This window comes from Dermochelys coriacea, chromosome 2 (assembly GCF_009764565.3).
Source record: "Dermochelys coriacea isolate rDerCor1 chromosome 2, rDerCor1.pri.v4, whole genome shotgun sequence".
In the NCBI taxonomy this organism is placed as follows: Eukaryota; Metazoa; Chordata; order Testudines; family Dermochelyidae; genus Dermochelys; species Dermochelys coriacea.
In genome coordinates, this window is record NC_050069.1 from 26,018,017 (window position 1) to 26,036,351 (window position 18,335).

General features: G+C 39.2%; 2 protein-coding genes across 3 annotated transcripts in view; one reads left to right on the forward strand and one right to left on the reverse strand.

Moving 5' to 3' along the window:
- Positions 1-2,059, reverse strand: part of COLEC10 (collectin subfamily member 10) — a 34,532-nt gene extending 32,473 nt beyond the window's left edge. For both annotated transcript variants that reach the window (XM_043507407.1, XM_043507406.1), the window contains exon 1: positions 1,876-2,059. In XM_043507407.1, coding sequence (XP_043363342.1) covers positions 1,876-1,930 — 55 coding nt within the window. In that variant the 5' untranslated portion in view covers positions 1,931-2,059. The remainder of the gene's footprint in view (positions 1-1,875) is intronic.
- The window catches only part of TNFRSF11B (TNF receptor superfamily member 11b), an 85,322-nt gene continuing 68,921 nt past the window's right edge, over positions 1,935-18,335 (forward strand). Inside the window, exons 1-2 of the mRNA XM_043507405.1 lie at positions 1,935-2,005; positions 10,228-10,386. Coding sequence (XP_043363340.1) covers positions 10,378-10,386 — 9 coding nt within the window. The 5' untranslated portion in view covers positions 1,935-2,005; positions 10,228-10,377. The remainder of the gene's footprint in view (positions 2,006-10,227; positions 10,387-18,335) is intronic.

The following is an 18,335-nucleotide window of genomic DNA, read 5'->3' on the forward strand; positions in this document are numbered from 1 at the left end:
GTCCTACCCTGGGAAAATATTTCCTGCTTCATTTTCATAAATATTTATGTAATTCCTTCTGGGAACCATGCCTCCTTTAGAAAACGAAGCCCACTGCTTCATGACACAAATTTAACTCTGTTTACATTTGAGAGAGGAGTCCTGTCTCAGATATCTTTTTTTTTCACTTCACATATCTTTCTCCCTTCAAAAATCTAATAATTGGCCCAAGTCACAGGATTAGGATCCAGATCTGCAATTTGACCATTCCAAAGGTGGTTTGGAGTTCTAGTATTTCACGTTGTCAACACAGGGGCCAGATGCAGAATCCAGACCTGAATCTGAGCTTCCCTATCAGTTCAGATCCACGGGTCTGGTTTGAGACCCATCTCTAAACACTATACACAAGGAACAAAACAATTGCAGGATAGAACTCTCAAAACTTTTAGAGTTGGAAACAGCCCTCCATTTATAGCAGGAAATGCACTGCTTCCAACTTAAATGGAATTAACCTGGTATCTTCAAGTATCATCTCTCAGTGCTTGATGATACCACCCTTATCAGGGGGAGGAAGGGAATCATGCACAAAAGATTGGAACTGAGAATCCCCCTGGGAGAGTGAGCATTTTCCTCTTCTCCACAAAAGCTAAGTCTAGGGTGATAACATCTATTTTAATATATTAAAGCACAGATAGACCAAAGATCTTGGGGGGATAGGGGGAACCGACAAGAAGTCAGTATGGCATACACCCTAGCACACCATTGTCCCCTCCACTGAGGGATAGGTGGTGTTTGGGACTTTGGAGGAGGTTTGTTCATTGCTGGGAGAGAAGTTATTGACAGAGGGTGAAATTTGGCCTTATATAGAGAGCCAGCGCACGACATAGACCTTATGCTGGTTCTCTGCTCAGGACTGAATTTCATCCTAACACCTAAGCCTTGTGCTGCCTCTCTACATAGGGCCAAATTTCACCCATCATATACACAAGTCCTGTTTACCTTGAACAATAATGGCAAAACCAACAGCAAAGCTCCTCAGCGAAAGCTCCACTTCCAGAGCGGCAGTGATAGTACTGAGCACCATTAGCCATCAGATTCTCTGGCCAAGTCTGTCCTTGTCTCCCTCTTCCAGCATTCTGGCTGTTATGTTCTGCCTATCCCCCTTTGTTTTAAATGTTGCAACCAAACACATGGTGGTGCATTATAAATCATGTTAAAACTGTTAGCTCTCACTTTAAATGCTCAGAGGTTAATTCTGGTCCTGCTGGCAGACTAGAGGGCTTTGTAAGGAAGCAAGGGATGTGGGCTTAGCAGAGTCAGTGATCAGAGAGCCAGGCTAGAGTCAGGTGGAGTGGGTTGTGCTTTCTGTTTTGGGTTCTTATGTGTTATTGTTCTGAATTCTAAGAAATAAAGAAGTGTTACATTGCAACCTTCCAGCAATAGTAATTTATGATTTTATCTAATGTGTGTGTGTGTCTGTGTGTGTGCCTGGAACATAACACCCCCACACACAAACACACACACACACTTGCTTAGTTATTTATCTTTTTTCACTATTTAGTGTATGATGTCACCCAAACTTGTTACCCACACAAATTCTCTGTTACACATGCACTAGGGCACCCACCCTTACCCAGTTCCCAAGGCTCAAGGCGTAACCCATTTGATTTAGACACCCCCACCCTTTCCCAATTGCCAGGGCTCAGGGTCACCAGCTCCCACGGCTCAGTGCATAATCTGGTTAATTTAAGTACCCACCTGTCCCTTTCCCAATTCCTAGGGCTCAGGGCATACTCTTTATGGGTTTGCAGAACCTTTTACCAGCGAAAGAGCCTTACACAGTAATATACTTTTCCTCTGTTTATTAACAATTACCAAGCAAAATGTTATGCTCACCAATCCTGATCATGCAGGTGGACTTTCCCTGTTGGCCAGGCAAGGTCACTCTCATCTGTATTCTGGTTGCTGCAAGTCACGATCATGCAGAGGATTCTTAGCAGTTCTGATCTTAGGCTGTGCCTTAGAAGTGAATTCTTCTTCTTCCAGGTCTTTCCTTCTTCTTATTCTGTTCCTTTTGCGGGTCTCCTTCTTGGACCCCAGTTTATATAGTAAATAGCTATACCTGTTTAGTTATACTTTAACCAATCAAAACTGTGCTAGGCACTTTCCAAACAAGGGTCCCTGCCCTGAAGTGCTTTCTTAGAACTTCTCTAGAATTTTACATCTGCAAATCTCAAAACACTTTATAAAGTGGTGCATGGTAAAGCAGGCAGAGAAGAAAGGAGATAGCTAGTGGTCCAGGGTACTTTCTGAACTCATTCTAGCTGCTTCAGTAATTTTTGGCCTGCAAATTAAGAAGGGGGGGAACCCCAGGGGACTTAGGTGGGAAAGGAAGAGAGCACCGCATTGTTGGGGTGGGGAACTAGTAAGTGGGAGCAGGACCCACTGGGAACTAGAGAAACCTTGAAGGTTTCTGTAGCACAGTTTGGCAAAATATGGCCTAGAACACTGTGTTGGTATCCTGCTGGTAAAATATTTGTTTAAACAGACTTCTAGCTAACATAGTTCCAACTCTAGCAAGTCCATGTCTAGCACAGTCTGTGTCCTAGCTGAAGGCTTCTTCGCTTCTTGGGTCATATCATTGTGCAGCGTGGGGTATATTGGCTCTGTAACACAAACCACCTTACCACTCTGTGCATGTTTTATGAATGTCTTATACAGCCATCTAGTGGCTGGCACACAGAGGCTAAGGGACTTACTCGTAGATACAGTTCTCCTTTGTCTTAAGTGGTAGAGGCTTGTGATTTTGGATCTGAAAGACTAGGTGCTAGTCCCAGGTTTATGTGCATGTCTGATTTATACAGTCATTGTTGTTTTTTGTACTACATGGAGTTGTTATAATGTCGCCTTGCACAACACATGTGTACAATTCAATACTAGTATGTAGTGATTTCTCTGCTTCTGGAGAAGTTCACACCTCTCTAGACATTGACCAGCCATCTGTGACAAAAATAAATTTTATCTCTGGGGTTTATTAAAGTACTTCTGGTTAATAATTTTGCCATTGGAATGTACCAGTGTGAAGCAAATAGCAGGTGTTTTCAGAATATATTCTTGGGATAGGATAACCAAAACTACAAGCTATTTTCCCCTCATGTTTCATGTGCCATACATTTAGGTGCTTTGCTCTACAATTAATCCATTGCCTGCACTTACATATTTAGTCCTGGGTATACAAGAAATGTTCATAAATCACAGAAGTATTTCAACCATCTCCAGATTTCGCTCTTTGGCATTGTTTAATCATTGGAATTCTAAGCTGATGGGTAATGGAATTTATATTTAGAAATAACATTAAATCAATTCCAGAGATAGCGTAGGTAAAATCTTATCGAACATCTTAATTTCTTCAAATGTTTCTTATCTAGATCCAGCTGGAACAATGTTTTATTAATATGAACCACACTCTTTTTCAGTTCAAGGTCCAGAACATGGTACACTCCAAGGACTTTTCATTAGGAATTATACATTTCTGACCAATATTGCCTAATCCAAAGCACTGCATGCTAATGTGTTTTTATCCTAACTTAGATATATTTTAATTCCTTGTTTCCAGTGGAGAGACCTAAAGACCTGGGTAATAACTAAAACGTGGCATGAGCTGCATAGTTCAGAGCTAGATTAGGATCTGAATTCTTCCAGGGGTCTGGGTTCTCAATGCTAGACCATTTCTAATATTAACCAGTTCCCATCCACAATGCATAACAGGTATGTGCCATAAAAAGCACACACAATGCTGCATCACATACTTGGTATGCTACCTTTTAAATGCTTATTTCCCACATAAAGAATGATGGTGATTCACAAGGTTTGGATGCGACAAAATGAATAAAGCAATATCATGAAATCTCTGATTGTTGTTCTCCCTCTCCTCCCGAGTCCTTGTGCAAACACATTCTGGACCCTGAGATGCAAAAAACTCACTTTGCACAGCGATGGAGGCAGTTTGGCTGATCTCTCAGTGAATCCATCTCTGTGTTATTGACATGGCTCATTAACTACTGGATATGTCCACATGAGCAAGACATGCAGCTGTGTCCACATTCTTGAGCTTGGAATCCTGCCCTTCTTGCCCACAGTCAATGTATGCACATGATCGCTTGGGTACCCATTCTAATACCCATGTGGTAGGATGGCGTAGTGCATACTCACATAAGTGGTAAGCCAATTTCACTAGGGCACAGATGAACACCGAAGATGGACTTAGATTAGCATCCTGCTTACTGTTGCTAGTGCCCGCTCCTTTGCTGCAATCAGTCTCTTCTCTATGAAAACATTTTCTTTATGAGTGAATGAGTGAAACCAAAAGGGATTCACAGAAAGCATGTGTTTCACTTTACCGAGGATGTGGAATGAGTCATTTTTCCCTGAGAGACTTTCCCTGTGTGTGGATGTCAATGTGCCCTCAGTACCACCCTGGGCTGACTCCTTCTGAGGTCATTAGAATGGACCTCTTTCATACACAAGTGTGGGGATGGTGTGTGTTGACATTCTACACCACCCCAGCACCAGAGAAAGTCATGGAATCCTGCGCTTTAATGGGTGACAGGCAAGAGATGTGATTGGCTGAATAGAGACCTAAACCGAGATTGCAAACTCATGCTGACCTCCTATATGTCTGTACAGCATCAAGCACTCTCTATATAATGATGAACAAAAGCAAGCAATTAAGAACAAAGAGGGGAAACAAAGTAACCAACTGATCTAAAAGAAATAAAAGATAAATGAGAAGATGCAATCCATCTATTAGTCAATTGGATTAAAACATAGACTAGAAACATATGTTATGCTGAGTTTACTGCTGGCCTGATTCTAAAACTCTTACTCCTAAGAGTAATACCTACCTAAGTGGTAATTCAAGGTAGCAGATTCTGGCCACAAGAAAGCCTTTAAATCCTATTCACTATTTAGAATGTGAATCTCCTGATTAAAGATTTGGTTTTCTGATTTTCTTTGAATTAGCTGAGCTAAAGGGAATCTGTAAAGGAGTGTGTCATTGGTTTTTTAAAAAGTGATGCAATGGGTCATATCGGTGATGCAGACAGCCATTAATGATCTAAATCATAAATGTGTGTCAAACGCCAGTTTACAATAGCCATATAGTACTATATATGGAACATATTATGGTTTCTGTCATTAAGCATGCATTCTTATCATACCTCATCATAGACAAAGTGCAGCCACAAAAATGATACATATGGACAAAATATAAAATGAAATTATGGGTTTCTATATTTAAATGGAACTACTGATGATGCATATGCCGGACATGAATGACACACAGAGTAGAATGTTAGTAAACATGGGATAAACTATAAATACATATAAGACCAGACATCACACATTTTTTCAAGTGCCAAACTTTGTATTAACAGAAACAAAACACATCACAAATCTAGACAGACAGTGCTGCTAAGTTATATGGCTGCATGATTCATTCTCTGACGAAATCAATGTCAAGATGACATTTTTCCTCTGGCAGTGGATTATAATTTGGGTAAACTTTCTCTTCCCTATATAAAAATAAACCATCAAACCAAAAGATAACCACTGAAATAGCTACCACTTAACTAAAAAAGCAGTATTTAAATGGAGCACAATATAAACCTGCATGAGTCAGTCTACTGTAATTTTTCAGAAAATAGTATGGGTCATAGGGAACAACTTCTGTGTTTCCAAAGAACATAGACCTATATGGCACGCTTTTTGGAAACAAACTTTGTTCAAATGCATCTGATGAAGTGAGCTGTAGCTCACGAAAGCTTATGCTCAAATACATTTGTTAGTCTCTAACAACACAAGTCCTCCTTTTCTTTTTGTTCCAAATAGTAATTCCCTGCTTTCAATAAACCATTTATCCCTCCCCCACACACACACACACTGTTCCTCAGACGTTCTTGTCAACTGCTGGAAATGGCCCACCTTGATTATCACTACAAAAAGTTCCCCACACTTCCCCCGCGCTGGTAATAGCTCACCTTATCTGATCACTCTCCTTACAGTGTGTATGGTAACACCCATTGTTTCATGTTCTCTGGGAGAATAAATCTCCCCACTATATTTTCCACTGAATGCATCCGATGAAGTGAACTGTAGCTCACGAAAGCTTATGATCAAATAAATGTGTTAGTCTCTAAGGTGCCACAAGTACTCCTGTTCTTTTTGCATTATTGTCTGCAACTAGTTCTTTCTAGTGACACACACAGCCAAATGGAAGAATTGTAAAAAAAATTCCAGGGGAGTGCCTAGATTCATTGCTGGGGTTACAGAAAATATTCATAGTTTTTTTAAGGAAAGAAGGGATCATTATGATCATCTAGCCTGACCTGCTGTGTAATATAGACCATAGAATTTTACCAAGTCATTCCTGAATCAAACCCATAACTTCTGGTTGAGCTGTAAGGTATTTTAACATCTTGATTTAAAGACGTCAGGTGATGGAGAACCCACCGCATCCCTAGGTAAATTGTTCCACTGATTATTTATCCTCATTGTACGTATAAATAAATAAATACATAAATAAAATGTGCTTTATTTCTCATTTGAATTTATCTAGCTTCAGCTCTCAGTCATTGGATCCTGTCTATATACAGATATATATATAGACAGGATCCAATGACTGAGAGCTGAAGCTAGATAAATTCAAATGAGAAATAAGGCACATTTTATACATTATTATATATTTATATATATTATGTGTGTGTGTGCATGAATACATAAATGAATCAATGGCATTCTTAGTGGTAATCAGCTTTTTATCAATAATTTTAGGGCCAATTGCAACATGCCCTTAGTTCATACAGAATATTATCTCAATTACAACATGTACATAATTTTTCATCCTCAAGGATTCCAAAGCATTACTCACCAGCCAGCTCTGGGGTGGAAAGCACATTATTTATCAGTTCATATCAACAATACACAACAATATAGGATAGGAGGTGAAGATGATAATCATATAATCCCCAATCCAGGCAGGTGCACGGCTCTACCTGTGTGGATCATTTTGCAGGATCATGGGCTTAGACTGTACTTAGATTGTGAGCTTCTCAGGACCAGCGTATTGTCTTCAGGTTTGTCTGCAAAGTAGCTAGAATATGCTGGTGCTATATAAATCAATGTAATAAGTAGAGGGGCTTTAGGGAGGCAGAGGCAATTTACCCATAGAGTATTAGAAGCCGGTCACACCACATGCTCACAGAAAGATGGCACAGGTTGTTCGTCAACAAGAATAAAATATTTTTTGCCCTTAAATGTAAAAGTTCAACTCTTGCACAGACACATTTCCTGAAAGAAAGGATATTTTTATACGGCTAGCTAAATCAAAATGAGTTGTGATGGGGAATGTCTTGCCCTAACATATTGTGAGCCATCTCTGCTTACTACTTCTCTTGGGATAATAGTTTGGAGGTCCAAAGATTTTGTTCACAGCAGTAGATAGCGCACTTGACAACTCACAACTGTGTATATTGGTGTCTTTGGTATTACCTTGAATGGGAAGAGACTGCCAAGATGTTGTCTGGTTGTCTTCAGTGACCTTGGTTGTTCTTATTTGATTCACCTTTACTTTTTAGTCAAGGAGTCTTAGTTAAAGGGTTGGATCCAGATGTTGAGATCTTTGATATCATTTTTTGACTTGCTATCATTTTTTGATGAGATTGCAAGTGTGACTGATAAAGGCAATAACACAGATGTAAGATAGTTACACTCCTGGAAGGCATTTGATTTGGTACTGTACAATATTTTGATAAGAAACTAGTGTAATACCAAGTCAACGTGGCACACATTTAAATAGATTAAAAACTGGCTAACTGATAGATCTCAAAATGTAATCGTAAATGAAGACTCATAATCAAATGGACATGTTTCTAGGTAAGTCGTAGGGACTGGTTCTTACCCGTATTCTATTTAACATTTTTATCAATGACCTGGAAGAGAACATAAAATCATCACTGATAAAGTTTGCAATGACAAAGACTAGGGGAGTGGTATGAGGACAGGTCACTGTTACAGAGCAATCTGTATTGCTTGATGACTAGGTGCAAGCAAACAATATGTGTTTTAGTACATCTAAATGTAAGGTAATACATTTAGAAACAAAGAATATTGGCCATGCTTAAAGGATGGTCTTCTCTATAATGAGAAGCAGTGACTCTGAAAAGGACTTGGGGGTTATGGTCGATAACCGGCTGAACATGAGCTCCCAAAGCAATGCTATGGTTGAAAGGAGTAATGAACTGTTTAGCTGAATAAACATGAAAATATTGCGTAGGAGTAGGGAGATTATTTAACTTCTGTTTTTGGCACTGGTGCAATTGCTACTTGAATACTGTGTCCAGTTTGTGTCCATTCAAGAAGGATGTGGATGAATTGGAAGTGGGTTCAGAGAAGAGCCAAGAAAATGAGTAAAGGAGTGGTGAGCAACATAAGGAGCTCAGTCTATTTAATTTATCAAAGAGAAGGTTCAGAAGTGATGTGATCATACTTTATAAATATCTACATGGGCAACAGAAATTTGATTAATAGAGCTCTTTAATCTAGGAGATCCAGTGGCTGGAAGTTGAAGCTAGACAAATACATATTAGAAATAAGGTGTACATTTTTAACAGTGAAGGTAATTAACAATTGGACCATCTCACCAAGGTTGTAGTGGATTCTCCATCGCTGGAAATTTTTAAATTGAGGTTGGATCCTTTTCTAAAACATATGCTCTAGTTCAAACAGGAATTAATTCAGGGAAGTTCTATGGCCTATGTTATATAGGAGGTCAGACTAAATAATAACCATAGTCCCACCTGACCTTATTATCTATGAATCTGCATCTAAATTTGTACTTTTCCAAAGTTTCAGGGTGCTTTGATCTGGGGTTGCTTTACATTGCTTTATGATCTTGAGCAACTCAGTGTCTGAATTTCCCCTAATGGAAAAAATTGTATAGAATTTAATAGAAAAGGTTAACTTTTCCACGGGTGTTTTGGGCAATCCCATAGAACATAATAGAAAATTATACTCCTGCTACAGATTTCTATAGGAAAGTGCAAAAATACTGTTAAAAGACAGTAGTTCTCTGCTAAATTTGATTTGTTTTTAGACTAACAGCTATAGAACTCACTTCAATTTCTATAGATTCCAATTGGTTTAATATCTATAGAACATTCCTATAGAGTTTAATAAGGGTCAGTTTCCCCATATGTTTAACAGAAATAATAATTATGTATAAAGTTCACCAAGATATCATTAGCTTAATTAATATTTGTATAACACTTTGTGAATGTTAATCCCTAGATATGATTTTTCATTTTGTTTTTGGAAATAAACTGAATAAAAACAGCAAATCATGTAATAAAGATCCTGAGAATCATCTGGAATTGTTTCTCATGAAGACTGTTCTACACTTTTTTGCCAGGCAACAGGATTTTGTGTCCTTCAGGGCTTTCCTTCTGACATGGCTCATCAATCTGAGTTAAGTCTAGTGCAGAAGCTCTTGAGGCCTATGTAAAACATAGGTGTGAAGCCAGTTTCTTAGGGAGCAATCACAAGGAAAAGCTGTTGTGTTTAATATTAAAACTCACATTATATGTAAGCAACATCCCACATCAGGGAGCAGTTACAGCTGGTTCCATCATTGTCTTAGCAGGAATACAGCCCTGTGCATTTGATTATGTGGTGAAACCTGTTGAAGACCAACAAAAATTGGTCAGTGAGAGTGATATTTATGGATTTGGTTATACTTTAAAGTGGTCAGTAAAAGCAAGGATTCTAATAAATCTATCACAGAAAGGAAAATGTCAGTGCTGACTATACAGATGTTCTTGGATGGTTGAAGAGCATCAGTCTGTTTTTTTTTTAATCTTACAAGAAAAAATAGTTGTGTAGATGTGTTTCCTTAAAAAGACTTTAAACTTCTGAGCCAATTCCACAAGGCAAATTCCCTATAACCTGTATCAGATGTTCTATGCTGGATGCCTTGATAAATTTTGCCAGTAATTCAAAGAGAATTATTTGAACACAAACTTTCCAATATATCTTGATAAATGGGAATGTTACAAATGTTTTTCTCCTAAATTCAAAATGCACCTCTTCTTGGCGTCATAAGAAAATCTGTTGTCATCTGCATTTATGTGTTCTTTTTAGTCATTTGGGAACTATTAACATAATCTCTTGTTTTCTCTGCTATTATTTTTGCAGTACTGACTGACTGAAAAAGATAGAAACATGTAACTGTAAGCTGTCATTTGGAAAATCCAAATCTTTTGCAGAAGAGTCATGTAGACTCTTCTCTGAACTTTCTGGTGGTCTGTTGAGTCAAGAAAAACCTAGGTCTGGCAATCCCCAAAGATGAACCAAGTAAGAAAAATAATTTATTTTGAAAGGATGTTTCCTCATAAAAGTTCATTGAGAGAGAATGTGTGGAAATTGGTGAGGAAAAGGATCTTTCTTCTGGGAATATTCATGGCAGACGTTCAGACTTTTCCACTGTATATGTAATATCCTGATTCATATGAGGAGGCCAGATATCCAAGATGATCAGGGCTCCCAATCTTTTTCACATTGAAGTCAACAGTAAAACTCTTATTGACTTTAACTGGACCAGAAGTGACCTCCCATTCCACCTTTATGCTAATATGGTAGCATTAAAAGGAAGAACATAAGAACGGCCATATTGGGTCAGACCAAAGGTCCATCTAGCCCAGTATCCTGTCTTTCGACAGTGGTCAATGCTGGTTGCCTCAGAGGAAATGAACAGACCAGGTAATCATCAATTGATCCATTTCCTGTTGCCTATTCCCTGCTTCTGGCAAACAGAAGCTAGGGACACTTCAGAGCATGGTTTTGAATCCTTATCCATCCTGGCTAATAGCCACTGATGGATCTATCCTCCATGAACTTATCTACTTCTTTCTTAAACTCTGTTATAGTCTTGTCCTTCACAACATCCTTTGGCAAGGAGTTCCACAGGTTGACTGTGTATTGTGTGAAGAAATACTTCCTTTTGTTTGTTTTAAACCTGCTGTCTATTAATTTCATTTTGTGACCCCTAGTTCTTGTGTTACGAGAAGGAGTAAATAACACTTCCTTATTTACTTTCTCCATACCTGTCATGATTTTATAGACCTCTATCATATCCCCCCTTAGTCATCTCTTTTCCAAGCTGAAAAGTCCCAGTCTTATTAATCTCTCCTCATATGAGAGATGTTCCATACCCCTAATAATTTTCGTTGCCCTTTTCTGAACCTTTGCCAATTCCAATATATCTTTTTTGAGATAGAGTGACCAGATCTGCACACAGTATTCAAGATGTGGACATGCTATGGATCTATATAAAAGCAATATTATCTATCCCTTTTCTAATGATTCCCAACATTCTGTTAGCTTTTTTTACTGCCACTGCACATTGAATGGATGTTTTCAGAGAACTATCCACGATGACTCCAAGATCTCTTTCTTGATGGTAAATAGCTAATTTAGACACCATTATTTTATATGTATAATTGGGATGATGTTTTCCAATGTGCATTACTTTGCATTTATCAACATTGAATTTCCTCTGCCATTTTGTTATCCAGTCACTCAGTTTTGTGAGATCCATTTGTACCTCTTTGCAGTCTGTTTTAGACTTAACTATCTTGAGTAGTTTTGTATCATTTGAAAATTTTGCCACCTTACTCTTTACCCCTTTTTCCAGATCATTTATGAATATGTTGAACAGTACTGGTCCCAGTACAGACCCCTGGGGGACACCACTATTTACTTTTTTCCATTTCGAAAACTGACCATTTATTCCTACTCTTTATTTCCTATCTTTTAACCAGTTACTGATCCATAAGAGGACCTTCCCTCTTATCCCATGACTGCTTACTTTGCTTAAGAGCCTTCAATGAGGGACTTTGTCAAAGGGTTTCTGTAAATATAAGTACGCTATATCCACTGGATCACCCTTGTCCACATGCTGGTTGACCCACTCATGAAGGAAATGCAGCCTATCTTTCTAATCCAAGGCACTATAATAGGCTGTAAATTTACAGTCATGTAATTATAAGGGGAGCTGATAGCTACCCTGTTTATTTAGGTTGCCTGATGTATCAATGCTGCCCTTGGTTGGACACGACTGAGACTGTCAATTCAGGACAAATTGCTCAGAGCAGGGCAGTTACAGCCCAAGGCTGGGGTTTTTCCTCCTCTAAGGAAACCAGCCACATAGAGAAAACTTTGGTTTTGCCCCACTGGCTAACCACAAGTCTTGCAAGCAACTCCCTTAGACACTCCAGTTTCCCAGTATCACCACCAGTCCCACTTGTTATTGGGTTGAATGGTTATGAAAACCAATATCCCAGTAAAAGAAAAAAGGTTCTCTTGATCCCAAAGGACCAAGCCCCAGACCTAGGTCAATATACAAATCAGATCTTACCCACAAATCATGCTGTTGTCAATCCTTTAGAATCTAAAATCTAAAGGTTTATTCATAAAAGGGAAAAAATATAGATGAGAGCTAAAATTGGTTAAATGGAATCAATTACATACAGTAATGGCAAAGTTCTTGGTTCAGGCTTGTAGCAGTGATGAATAAACTGCCGGTTCAAATCAAGTCTCTGGAGTACATCCACAGCTGGGATGGGTCATCAGTCCTTTGTTTAGAGCATCAGTTTGTAGCAAAGTCCCTCCAGAGGTAAGAAGCAGGATTGAAGACAAGGTGGAGGAGCTGCAGCAGCTTTTTATAGTCTCTTGCCATGTGGTCTCGGCTTTCTTTGTACAAAGACAAGCTGTCCATCACACGGCATGGAAAAACCTTAGAGTTCTGTCCATAGGCATGCCCCTGCATACCTTGCTGAGTCACAAGGTGCGTCTGCTGTCTCTCAGTGGGTCAGTTGTATAGCTGATGGTCCTTAATGGGCCACCAAGCAGGTTAGGCAGTGCTGATGCCACACTGTCTGGGGTGTCACCTAGAAGCATAGCACAAGTTTGAAATACAGTCAGTATGGAGCCAATACTTATAACTTTAAATACAAAAATGATACATGCACCCAAATAGCATAATCATAACTAGCAAACCATAACCTTTCCATAGACACCTTACACGACAACCTTTGTACAATATTTGCTGCAAATATATAATAGTGATTGCAACCATGGTTTATACAGTCACAAGTTATATTAATAATGTCACACCTGACACCTTCCATTACAAAAAATTCTTGTGATCTTTTTGATAATCTTTAACACCTTTTGTTGTTGTTAATAGGACTTGAATTAGAGAAGTGCCTTTTTCTTTATCCTATGAATTCTGCTAAGGTTTTGCTGACATACAAACACTGAAAATCACAATTTCCCATTTCACTTGCATTGCTCAGGAAAAATGTTGGCAGCCTGCCAAAGTAACAATTGAACACAAATGTTTTAAGGTTGGGCCCATGCTACCACCAAAGCATCAGCTGATAGCTGTTGGAAGAGCAGCAGTGAAGGGGGAGTTTGGGGGAGGTCAGGCTTCCTTACACCACCTCCTTGGGCCCAGCACAGGGAATGTATTGGAGACAATTTTTTATTTCAGAAGGTGGAGAAAGCCACTAGGGGAGAGGCTGGTCTAGATTTGATTTGACAAATAGGGAGGAACTGGCTGAGACTTTGAAAGTGGAAGGCAGCTTGGGTGAAAGTGATCATTAAATGACAGAGTTCATGATTCTGAGGAATGATAGATGGGAAAACAGCACAATAAAGAAAATGGATTTTAGAAAGGCAGAGTTTAGAAAACTCAGGGTGTTGGTAGGTAAGATCACTTGGGAAGCAAGTCTAAGGGGAAAAACAGTCAAGAGAGTTTGCAGTTTTTCAAAGAGACCTTATTAAGGGCAAAAGAGCAAACTATGCCACTGTGTAGCTTGCATAGGAAATATAGGAAGAGACTACCCTGGCTTAGCCAGGACATCTGCAATTATCTAAAATTCAAAAAAGAATCCCGAAAAAAGTGGAAACTAGGTCAAATTACAAAGGATAAATATAAACGAACAACACAAGTATGTAGGGGCAAAATTAGAAAGGCCAAGGCACACAACAAGATTAAACTAACTAGAGACATAAAGGGTAATAAGAAAACATTCTACAAATACATTGGAAGGAAGAGGAAGACGACCAAGGACATGGTAGGCCCATTTACTCAAGGGGTTGTGGGAGGGGAAGGAAATAATAACAGAAAATGTGGAAATGGCAGAAGTGTTAAATGACTGAGGAGATATCGGAACCATTAGCAATTATCTTTGAAAAGTCATGGAAGACTGGTGAGATTCCAGGGATAATAAGATAAGATAATAAGGTGTTAAGTAACAGTCAACCTGGATTTGTCAAGAACAAATCATGTCATACCAACCTCATAGTTTTCTTTGACAAGTTAACAAGCCTTGTAGATAGGCAGGAAAGGGTAGATGTGGTATATCTTGGCTTTAGTAAGGCTTTTGATCCTGTCTTGCATGACCTTCTCATCAATAAACTAGAGAAATGCAACCTAGAAGGAGCTACTATAAGGTGGGTGCATAGCTGGTTGGAAAACTATTTCCAGAGAGTAGTTATCAGTGGTTCACAGTCAAGCTGGAAGGGCATAACAAGTGAAGTCCTGCAGGGATCAGTTCTGCGTCCAGTTCTGTTCAGTATCTTCATCAATGATTTAGATGATGGCATAGAGAGTACACTTATAAAGTTTGTGGACAATACCAAGCTGAGAGGGGCTGCAAGTGCTTTGGAAAATAGGATTAAAATTCAAAATGATCTGGAAAAACTGGAGAAATAGTCTGAAGTAAATAGGATGAAATTCAACAAATGTAAAGTACTCCACATACAAAGGAACAATCAGTTGCACACATACAAAATGGGAGATGACTGCCTAGGAAGGAGTACTGCAGAAAGGGATCTGGGAGTCATAGTAGATCACAAGCTAAATATGAGTCAACAGTGTAACACTGTTGCAAAAAAAGCAAACGTCATTCTGGGCTCTATTAGCAGGAGTGTTGTAAGCAAGACACAAGAAGTAATTCTTCTGCTCTTCTCCGTGCTGATTAGATCTCAACTACAGTATTGTGTCCAATTCTGGGTGCCCAATTTCAGGAAAGATGTTGCCAAATTGGAGAAAGACCGGAGAATAGCAACAAAAATGATTAAAGGTCTAGAAAACATGACCTGTGAGGGAAGATTGAAAACATTGGCTTTGTTTAGTCTGGAGAAGAGAAGACTGAGGGGGGACATGATAACAGTTTTCAAGCACCTAAAAGGTTGTTATAAAGAGGAAGGAGAAAAATTGTTCTCCAAAACCTCTGAGGTTAGGACAAGAAGTAATGGGCTTAAATTGCAGCAAGGGAGGTTTAGGCTGGACATTAGGGAAAAACTTCCTAACTGTCAGGGTGGGTAAGTACTGGAATAACTTGCCTAGGTAGATGGTGGAATCTCCATTATTGGAGATTTTTAAGAGCAGGTTAGATACACACCTATCAGAAATGGTCTAGATAATACTTAGTCCTGCCTTGCGTGCAGGGTATTGGACTAGAAGAACTGTTGAGGTCCCTTCCAGTCATACTATTCTATAATTCTATGATTACTAAACCATCAGTAGCGGTTAAAAGACCCAGCAAAATTGTTGAGACAAGCCCTTGCCTGAACAGCTCTTGACCAGTGTACAAAAACCATGTTAATATAAAAATATTTTTTGCATTCACTGGATCTGAGTATATTCACACTTTCTCAGTAAAAGCTTTTTGACAGAATGCCCAAAGGCATATGGACTCCTCACATTCAGAACTATAAGTGTTTGTTTAAAACTGACTTTGAGACCTGACAAGATATTGCTGTAAAATGTGTCCCTCTTGTCAGCTTCATGTTGCTTGAGAAAATATTCATATTTAGATACTGTGGTGACAGGTGCTTTGGAAACTTAAGCTACTACTAATAATAAAAAAGTGGGGGCAAAATTAGTTAGGGGTTATTGTGTTCACTCAAGTGCCTTTGACCTATCCCTGGTGAGCTTGTGGGATCCTTCTTCTCTTGGTTCACCCCAAGAGGATACATTTTCAGGGTGATGCATGATACTGGAACAAATCCTGCTTTCTTGAGTGGGTGTGGAAGGCATGAAACCACTGTGATTCTGCTTTGTAAGGGAAATAGATAATAGAAGGGCCAGGCAGTGGGACTTTGTTTTCACTGCTTCATGGTGGCTTTCTTAGATCCAACACAAAGAAAGCTGAGAAAAAGATGAGGACAGATACTGTCCCTACCTGGATGAGTTTACAGTCTTAGGGAGAGACTATGCAAATTGCTGATAGCCCATAAAAAGAGGAGCCCCAGTGCCATAATACTTCCTGGGCTGTGAGCGCAGAGCCTCTGGTTGCTCACTGCTACACCTCTTGCAGAATGAAGCTTGCTTCCGATGGAATGCAGTGGAAGATGGATTCATGGACACACTTTCCTACCTGCCCTGTTTAGGGCACTGTGGAAACCCAGGAAATGGGGACCTTTAATGTTTAATCTGGTCACATCTCTTGATATCATATCTGGACTTATTTTATTATCTCTTCCCTACACAAACTAGAATGTCAACAGCAAATATGAATCCACAACCTTCCACTGCCAATTTGTTCTGTCTTAATGTCTCATACAGAGTAAGATTTTCTTGATATTTCTTGGACAGAAATAGTCACTTTATTTAACTGATAATTCCTGGACAGAAAAAGTCACTTTATTTAGCTTATAATAACTGAGTGGGTATTGGGATGGCCTTTCCTTTCTTGGAGAGCTACTTCCAGGGGTTCTGGAAAAATTTGTACAGTGGGGGTGCTGACAGACATTGAACTGAACTGCAAACCACTTATGATGGAAACCACTTCAAGCCAGCACCCTCTAGTTCCAGCACCTATGGCTACCTCTGAAGAATTTTCAGGTGTTTTGCTGTGAATTACTGGGCCACTCCAAGAACTCCCTCTTGCATGCTCTCTTCTCTCCATCTAGAGCACCAGGGATTGGATAAAAGAAAAGAAGGGTTGAAAACACACTTAAGATCAAATTGGTCTGAGTATGCAAGACTAACAAGCATCCCTGATATCTAGAGACACCGAATTCTTCCACTGGTTACACACCTGGCTCTTCCATTGGCATCAGTGGGACTGGTGTATGCATTACCGAAGGAAAAATTTGACCTATAGTCCTTATGACTCTTCCTTTAATATCTACTGTTCCCATCGATGATACTGATGATGCTATTAGTGACAGGTCAATCTTTTGTTGAGAATAACTGTTTTCAATAAGAGTCCCAACCATTTAACACTTGTATTAAACCAAAAAATGTAGGTCAACAGCTGATTGTGCTCAACATTTTTACATAATGTGCCCTGCAAGCCTTACCATGGCAGCAGACTTAATTATTAATAATGAATAATTTATTCAACACATTTAGCCTGTGTCCACAAATTTTCCACAAAAAGTGCCATTTTCTTGAATCCGTTTCTCTTTTGTTCAAATTATCTGCCAAGAATTTCTGTTAATAATTCTTGTGGTACTTCCAATTTCTCATGCCAAACATGAGAGAGAGCACTAGATAGCGTATCAGGGGAGGATTTTATCACCTGAGGGTTTGATCCAAACCTGCTGAATGTCAACGTGATTGTTGGTTGGGCAATTGGTTCAGTGGATTTAATTAGAGAGAGCTTGTATATTCGCTTTCCCCATAAGAATTTTTTGTACCAGTATTTGAGGAATTGGCACTTCTCTTGCTACTTGCTCTTTATTCTTAGTAGTTTTCCACATGCCACATTTATGTAACAGTTCTTTATAATAACTAAAACCTGTAAAGATCATCCATGCAGTGAGTTCAAAACATGACATAGATGTTGTGGGGAGGGATAGCTCGGTGGTTTGAGCATTGGCCTGCTAAACTCAGGGTTGTGAGTTCAATCCTTGAGGGGGCCATTTAGGGATCTGGGCCAAAAATTGGGGATTGATCCTGCTTTGAGCAGGGGGTTGGACTAGAATGACTTCCTGAGGTCCCTTCCAACTCTGATATTCTATGATAGGTGCTGGAACTAGCAGTGCTGCTTCAGCCCTGGGCTTGAAGTTTCCATCATATACAGGGTTTACATATTGGTTCCATGGCTTTCAGCACCCCCACTCTACAAATTGTTCTAGCACTCCTGAACACAGAAATGATGCATGTTTCATTCTGAGAGGGTTTGAATGATCAGACCTTTCCATAGCAAGTTCTCTCTATTCCACTCAAGAAGTAAATATTAAAACCATCTAAACAGGTAGTTTATAGTGTGTTGAAAATATTT